This window comes from Diachasmimorpha longicaudata, chromosome 13 (assembly GCF_034640455.1).
Source record: "Diachasmimorpha longicaudata isolate KC_UGA_2023 chromosome 13, iyDiaLong2, whole genome shotgun sequence".
In the NCBI taxonomy this organism is placed as follows: Eukaryota; Metazoa; Arthropoda; class Insecta; order Hymenoptera; family Braconidae; genus Diachasmimorpha; species Diachasmimorpha longicaudata.
The window spans coordinates 538400-546741 of record NC_087237.1 but is presented as its reverse complement, the minus strand read 5'-3'; the positions used below and the strand labels follow the sequence as shown (position 1 = coordinate 546741).

Sequence of the window (8342 nt, the reverse complement as noted above, 5' to 3'; positions counted from 1 at the left end):
AATAAACTTAAAACCTCGTGAAATATTTGTACATTCCTTTAAAAAATTTGGTTTTCCAAAATTTCTCAACAATTCACCAAACAATCCCCGAAAAGACTAAAATTTCCGTCCTATTTCCCCAGGAAAACTCTTCAAAGTCCCATCAAAGCTCAAAATTTCCTATTATTACCAAAAAAAATGTAACCCACACAAATGATGATCACTTCCGACTGGAAAAAAACCGGGTAATCAAGGATGCACCCCCCCAAATCCCCCCTTCCCCCCAAATTCCACGATTCTCCGGTGAATCCCCTCACCCTGACCCAAATACTCGTCCTAATCTAATGCCAGCCAGAAAAAAAAACCGAAGACCACAAGAAGTGGAAGGAGGCGCTGGGCGACGCCCAATGAGCGTCGCTTAGCACTGGTTTGTCTAAAAAATTATCGACGAAAGTTTTAGCTGAGATGCGTATGTGTGACGAAGAGAATACACTGAGTGTACATGGGTGGAGATGAGAAGAAGTCGTTAGGTTTGGCTATGGGGTGGGAGACGCCCAGGTGCGAGTATAAAGATTCATGCTTGAGAGGGCCAAGTCACACTCAGCTCCGAAAATTTTTCCGGACACAGTTAAATCCAGTGTTAAAGACGCTCGAGTGATTGTTACTCTGTGAGACGAATAAAATATTAAATACAATGAATAAATTCGTGTTACTCGGACTCTTTGTTGCTTCGGCAATGGCTGTACCGATGCCAGATAATACGGGTAAAGTTGATTGTTTGGAGATGGAGGATTCTCTGTTCAGTTGTCTGGCTGTCAAAGCAAATAATGCCCTGTCAAGAGCTGCCAGGTCCAGCGACATTCAACTTATTTCGGGAATTACTTTCGTCCGTGACACACCGAGTGAGTATTTACAAAAAAAAAATCATAGAGATCGACGAGAAATAATTTTTTTCAACTGATTTATTGTTAATTGACGTCTGGTTTTGTCCCAGTGGAGCGCTCCGGAAAAGCCCTGAAGACCGAGACCGAAGTGCTGAACGAACTTCCCCGGGATTCCTCCGACAGAACCATGAAATTACTGTCAATGCTGTATGATTCGGCTGTCTCCTTCTTCAAGAGCCACAGTCTCAAGATCAACATGCCGGAGGAGTCGGTCTCCCGTGCCCTCATCGAAGGTAATTGGAATTGCAATAAATCATTCACCTTATTCATCCTTTGATTCGATAAAATTACGTAATTGTTGCGCGATTGCTCGGGCTGTGGAAGACGCGGATTGACGTGAATCCGTGACTTTCACTGACCAACTCATCGTTAACTCGTTCTCAAACGTGAGTTTCTTTTTATTTCGAGATTCTTCTCATTCCTATAAATTCCACCGTCCATTTACGATAAATTTTCCTCTATTGAACCGTTAATTTCTTTCGATATTCCACGGCGAGAAATTATTCTGAAAAATTCTAGTGTGAGCTCCTAGAAAAAGTCATCACCGGCTGTGAACTTTCCTCGAGAACGATAAAAAATTAACGTTTTCCCCGATGAAATTTCCAGCTGAAGCGCTAAAATTTTTTTTCAAAAATTTCTCTCCGTTTGATTCACCTGTCTGATGAAGTTTTAATACTTCTGTGATAATGATTTTAGACATTTTCCCAGGTCGTGGCAAGATCAAGAAGGTCGTGCTCCCCCTGATCGCCGCAGCAGGTCTGAAAATCCTCGCCCTTGTACCAATTCTCTTCGGTGGACTCGGTCTTCTCGTCCTGAAGGCCCTCGTCGTCGGCAAAGTTGCCCTCCTCATCGCTGGAATCCTCGCCTTCCAGAAGCTCTTCGGTAGTGGCGCCAGTGGCTTTGGTGCATCCAATCTCTTCAAGAACGTCCAGCCGTCTTCATCTTTCTACGACAACAACGCTGGCGCCCAGGGTTGGGCCGCTGGTAATGGCCAACAGCAGCAGCAGGGATACTACCAGAGGAGTTTTGATGATGGAAAAACCGCTCAGAGTCTAGCCTACTCCGCTCACGTTCCCACTGAGACTGACTAAATTCATTTTTATATTAAAATCGACGTCAGGACAGATTCAAAGAGAATGATCACGTGAGGAGAAAAGATCTTATGGTGTCACTCGGCTTCGGAGGGCCACCTTCACGACTGCTAGCATTAGTATTTATGAGTATATTTATTTATGCTAAAAAATGTGCGGATTTGAGTATGTAATTAAATTATTGCCATCGAAATAAATTATTTCTTACAAATTGACAAGAATTTTTTCCTGAAAAAGACCCTCAACATTCCATCATCGAGTCATTCATCATCCGAACAATTTCTGATTCGATTGGATGACATATTTGATTTAAATAAAATTATAGATATCCAATCCCATTAGTCGAATTAGAAATTCTGAATATAATGAGACAGTTTTTATCTGATTCATCTTTGCAACTCATGAAAATTCAAGAAAAGTAATTGGCTTTGGTGTCGATTGACCTTTCTGATTTGGTAGTTTAATAATTATATGCCAAAAAATCGTGTGGGTTTCTTCATATCATGAAATAATTGCTATCGGAATGAACTATTGCTTATGAATTGACAATAAATTTTGCACTGAAAACGACCTTCAACATTCCATTATCGAGTCATTCATCATTCGAACAGTTTCCGATTTGGTTAGACGAGACAGTTGATTCAAATAAAGTTGTCGATAGCCAATCCCATTAGTCGAATTAGAAATTCTGAATATAATGAGGCAGTTTCTACCTGATTCATCTCTGCTACTCATGAAAATTCGAGAAAACTAATTGGCTGCGGTGTCAACGGGTGGGACTGCCTCAAAAAATAATTAACCCTTTGTATTCATCTGCTAGAACGATCGAAATTAGTATTTTATGTGACTGACGTCGGTTATTGTGGTCTTCTCCTTCTTTTTTATTTCTCTATAATCTCTCTAAAATTAGCGCTCCCCGTTTGTTTTTGGGAATTGATTCATTCAATGATTCTTCTCACGAATATTTTGACATCTCGTTTAAGCTTTCTGGTTTTCTAATCATTTGTTTTGATGAACGACTACAAAGGTTAAATTCACAATCAAAGAAAAGAAGAACATCGTCAATACTATTTTTGTATTTGCAACCAATTTGTCTTTTTTGTTTTATTATTTTTCGGCACTCGTGGATCATTTCTTATGTTCCTTAGGACATTAAAGGCTTATGAAGGACTAAAATTTTGTGTCTGAGTTTTTTTCATTCCATCATATTTGTTCGCAATGATACTGAACTGTAAAATCTCACCAGTCCGAGATTCGGGGCACAAGTTTAGCATAGCCTAGTGTGTCACGACAGACATGGAAAACTAATTCCCACCTGCAAAGCCAATACCGCCATTTCCAGATGTATTGTACACACGAAAGAGAGAAAAAAGCTACGATGTGTGTATATCAATGCGCATTGTCACCGGTTAAAAAAGACACACCTGTTTTAATACTGTCGCACGAGACAGAAAATGGAACATGAATTTGTTTCTATGCAGTGAACAATCGTTTCTCCGGTATTCATGTTGACACGTGACAATGGAACACGAAGTGGCTGCTGACCTGGTTGAATTTCACAAAATTATCCCATTGGACGGGCAATTTACTTTTTTTTTTATAATGAAAACCGATTAATTTGTCGAAGAATACAGATTTAGAAACAGTAAATTGAATTCAGTGAAAGGACTGCTGTCTGAGACGTAATTGTTGCATTTATCTGTGAGTAGAACCGTCTGAACCCATTGAGGTGCCTGGTAGAGCATCGGCCACGGAAAAATTTTGAGTCTAAACGACCGAAGCTAAGCGACTCGTGCCGTACGCTACCGGCTATCTACATACGACACAACTACTTCTAAATGATTTTTAATAATTATCACGAGCAAGGGAGAATGAATTACAACATTGCCCTTAGTTACACTATATAAATCTTTTATGTTCTGGTCAATGGTACATTTTTCCTATTTTTTGGATTGATAGTTAAGAAAATACGCGCAGAGGAAGGGTCCCATATTTTTATTTTCATGATTGCACATGACAAAATTGTCAGAAGCACTGTCCACTCGACTCCACTTCTTTTGAAAATAAAGTTCATGAAGTATAAGCTAAGAAAAAGAAGAATAAATAAAAAAAATATATAAAAAAATACGCGAAGACAAAGTTTTGGCTAAGTTGTCTCGAAAATTTTTGAAAAATAAATAGAATATAAAAAAGCAAGGTTCTTGGCGCGGTTTGGAAAATGGAGAATTAAATTGATGTTTGATAGAGACAGTGGCTTTCAACATTTTTCTTTATCATCCAGAAATTTATTTGGCGCTCTTTTTCACTTCTATTTATGTTCAAAAATCTTTAGGGCAAAACACTATACGAAACTTTTTCTTGGCACATGTTTTAGAACAATTTAACCATTTTTTTTTCATTGAGTTAATCGTAGGGTCGAAAGTGATTGCCAATAAAAGGAAACCAAATTCTTTTCGTTCTGTTCTCGTTTTTTAAAACGTGAAACGAAGAAGAACGTCACGCACAGGAAGATGTCACACGCATTGTAATGCATCGCCATTGGTCTGCATGAGGAATTGTCATTCCTGACGTGGACAACATGTAGTTTTGCCAAATGGTTCACCTGATCCGACCCCACCATGCAAAGTTGTGGTTGATATAAAAGTTAAAAATTAACAGGAACGAAAACAGTCGAAAAGTTATTTCGTCGAGTCGACGGTTGACGAGGTCGTGAAGACGTGAATTTTTGACACTAGGATGATAAAAATAGTGATACTGTTCTGCCTGGTGGCACTTGCCACAGCTAGTCCAGCTGTCAGGGATGACAGAGGGGAGAGCGTGGAGAAGACCATGATGAGGAAGATGGAGGAGCTGAAGAAGACGCACAGTCTGCGAATTTATGGGGACATCGTCACTTTGGAGAAGCTGGAAGACAGTGAGGAGCCGAGGGTTATGCCTGGAGAGGACCCCCTGGTGGTCAGCATTGATCAGTTTCTCAAATCGAGGAAAATTCGAATTAATCTGCCAAGTGATGGATCTCCAGCTGACTTTCTAGGAAGAGCTCTCGGCCACAAAGAAATTGATATTGAACTTCGGGGATTGACGCGTGGAGCTTCCGAAGGTGAGTGAATTTTTTTTAGAACGAGTTCCAGTTTAATCGGAGGAACTAATGGAGTAATTATTGAGAGAGTTGATTATACTAGGGCACTGCACTTCTCTGTAGCTGAAATAATTGTTTTCTGGGAAGTTCTAACGCTTCGTGTTGATAAATAGTTTTTCCTTTGAGTTTTGGGATTACTTAGAGGAGCAGTGATGCATTCGATGGAGAATAGAAAATTATTAGATTAGGCTTGTAAAAGAAAATTGGTAGACAGAGCCAAAGAAGTCGATAGATAATTCTATTCAATTTCTATTGGTTTTTAACGACTTTTATAGAAGAAAATCGTCGAAACAGTCGTCGGAATTATATCTGAGAGGATGATTTACTTTAATAGGACGTCTTTTAGGAAATTTGACGGCCTCGAATTTTCCAAATTCGGTAAATCTGCGATGGATTTTACAACTAATTGCACTCGGCGAATTTGAACTGCCAGAATTTTATGGAAAATAGTTGAAGACATATTTGGTTTAATAGAAATATCCAATTCACCTGACTTTTTCTATTTATAAGGATTAGAAACGCGAGAAAATTAAGAAAGTGATTCATGATTTTTTATTATTTCGAGGTAAAGCTGTTTGGGACTGTTAATAACAGTGGGAAGTTTTTTAAGGTCAACTCATCATTGGTTTGGTGATAACTTCTTTTAACTTCTAACAGAAATTCCTCTCACAATATTTCCAATAATCTTACTTTCTTCTACAAAAAAAATCTCCAGAAAATAAATTCAGTATTTTCACTAGCATATACTCTCTTTCATGTGAATTTCATAGTATAAATAATGGAAATTATTGAAGAGTGAAATTCCTGCTTAAATCGAGAGAAAGTCTTTATGGAAACATCACACTTTGATAGTCAACAACTGAAATGAGAAAAAATTGATGTGAAATATTTATAAATTTCGAATTCAATGAAAAGTTTGTTCATCTGGGTACTGAATAGGCATAATTGATGGACAATCCAGTTAAGTTAACAAATTTCCGCCCGATTCGCAACTGAAAGTATTGGATTTCACTTGAATTCGAGATAAAAATCCGACTTTCAATGTTTTTAATTATCTAAAAGTGAATTAAAAAATTACTGCTTTTTCCTCAATTCCCAACAAAAGTAAAAACTAAAAAAAAATATTTTCAAGTAGCACTGGCATTCACATCGAAAAAAACCAGTCCCTCTTTGAATTTGAAACGACTTAATTCCAAAAGCATTTCAAATGCTTCCAACAATATTCCCCCACAAACTCCTCCCAATCAAAAAAACAATTCAATAATTTCGTAATTAGGTTACCAAGCGTATCTAGAAATTAGTGTAAAAAACCTGAAAATGACAGATTTCTCAATCAGAAATGTTCATACGTCAGTCCAGCAATGTCTGACTTTGCCGCCCGCAATGATGCTGCCAGAGCTGAGGCAAATTTTATAGCATCGAGTCTCACCAATCGCCCACCAATGAACACCAAGTGGGTCATTGACTCAATCCTCACATTGGTGAGGATGTGGGTCAACCGGTTGTTGCCGGACTCCCTCTCCTCGAGCTCATCCAACTCTCAAAAAAATTCCAGTGAATTGCGAGAATTTGCATACTCTCGAAAAATCAAAATTGTTGCCCACCAGACAAACTAATTTTCCCCCAATTAAATCCCCACATAATTGTCCTACAGTACTAGTCCTTCAACATTTGAATGCTAAATTAAATCCCGATGAACTTCAGAATGTACGGAGTATGTAACATGCTGATATTTCCTACAGCGAGTGAAGGGAGGAATTGGGACATGATAAATATCGTGGGACTGACAGAGATAGTCGAAGGATTCTGGGTTTGTGGAACGATCGTCCGGAGAGAAACAACAAAAAATAATAGCCCGAGGGGGGGAGGGAATTGGTCACCTTGAACGAGAGTGTCAGGTCGATGGAAGAAAGTAGGCCCTAGAACGTGAGGCCCATAAATAATTCTTTTTCATGTCAATCGACGCATACAAATTACCAACAATTAATCCCCCCAAAAGAAGCCAAATAATTCCAAGTTCCCCGAGTCCCTAATTAAATTCCACTCTCCACTGACCCAAAAAATATATTTTCCAGCAAGGACCAAGCTGAAGAGGATGATCATACCAGTTCTCCTGGCGTTGAAGCTGAAGGCCCTGATAATCCTCCCAATAGTCATAACAATAATTGGCCTGATCGGTCTGAAGGGTCTCGGAGCAGGTCTAGCAGCTCTATTCCTATCAGGAGCAGTGGCCCTCAAGGCCATTCTGACCCCACCACCTCCATACCCCGCAGCGAGGGTGAGCTATGGCATCGTAAAACCTGAGATTCATCACGACCATTGGCACAGATCACAGGAGGAAGTCAATCAGCCGTATCGAGGATGGTCCCCCGAGTTCAACGAGGCGCCCTATCCCTACCAGGAATTACCCTAAATCCCTCTCGAATTTCACAAGTCATCACCCGCTCATCTATTTATTGTTTATTTATTACCAGAGAATTTCTATGAATAAATATGGTGGTTTGAATACACGTGTCAGGCCCCTAACATTAATGCGACAGAATTTGACATTTTTTTCCTTATTTATTGGACTTTTTGCGAAGTTCAAAGAATCACCCGAAACCCCTACCAAAATTCACAAGTTATCACCCTCCCAGATTTATTATTTATTTACTACCAGTGAATTTCTACGAATAAATATCGTATTGTGAATACACGTGTCAGACCTTCTGAAATTACTGTGAAGAAAGTAGATGTTTTTTTCCTCCTTGTTTGGGTCTTTTTTCGAAGTTCAAAGAATGACCCCAAACCCCTGCCAAAGTCCGCAAGTTTTTGCCCTCCCCTATTTAGTGTTAATTTATGATCAGTAAATTTCTACGAATAAATAGTGTCGTTTAAATACACGTCTCAGGCCCCTTAAATTTCAATTGACATTTTTTTCTTCCTTTTTTGGGTCCTTTTTCGAAGTTCAAAAAATCATCCCCAACCCCTGCCACAATCCAGAAGTATCACCCTCCCCCATTTATCATTTATTTACTACCAGAGAATTTCTACGAATAAATATGCCACTTTGAATACACGTGTCAGACCCCCTGAAATGCGAAGAAAGTTGATATTTTTCGCCTCCTTTTCGGGCCTTTTTTCATCGAAGTTCAAAGATCCTCATTCCTGACTCTTCTGGAGGGGCCGCTGACCTCGATACTCTTGACA

General features: G+C 39.2%; 2 protein-coding genes across 3 annotated transcripts; both read left to right on the top strand.

Annotated features, from left to right (window-relative positions):
* Positions 1-594: 594 nt before the first annotated feature.
* LOC135168499 (uncharacterized) lies at positions 595-2219 on the top strand. Of its 2 annotated transcripts, none has more exons than XM_064132752.1 (3): positions 595-881; positions 974-1156; positions 1632-2219. In XM_064132752.1, exons 1-3 carry the CDS (start codon positions 674-676, stop codon positions 2012-2014), a joined length of 774 nt encoding a protein of 257 aa, XP_063988822.1. In that variant the 5' UTR covers positions 595-673; the 3' UTR covers positions 2015-2219. The 2 variants fall into 2 exon arrangements, with proteins under 2 accessions (XP_063988822.1, XP_063988821.1); XM_064132751.1 differs by having other exon boundaries at positions 1620-2219.
* A 2475-nt stretch (positions 2220-4694) lies between these two features.
* On the top strand, positions 4695-8035 carry LOC135168345 (uncharacterized). Its single transcript, XM_064132414.1, has 2 exons — positions 4695-5114; positions 7229-8035. Exons 1-2 carry the CDS (start codon positions 4751-4753, stop codon positions 7564-7566), a joined length of 702 nt encoding a protein of 233 aa, XP_063988484.1. The 5' UTR covers positions 4695-4750; the 3' UTR covers positions 7567-8035.
* Positions 8036-8342: the final 307 nt, after the last annotated feature.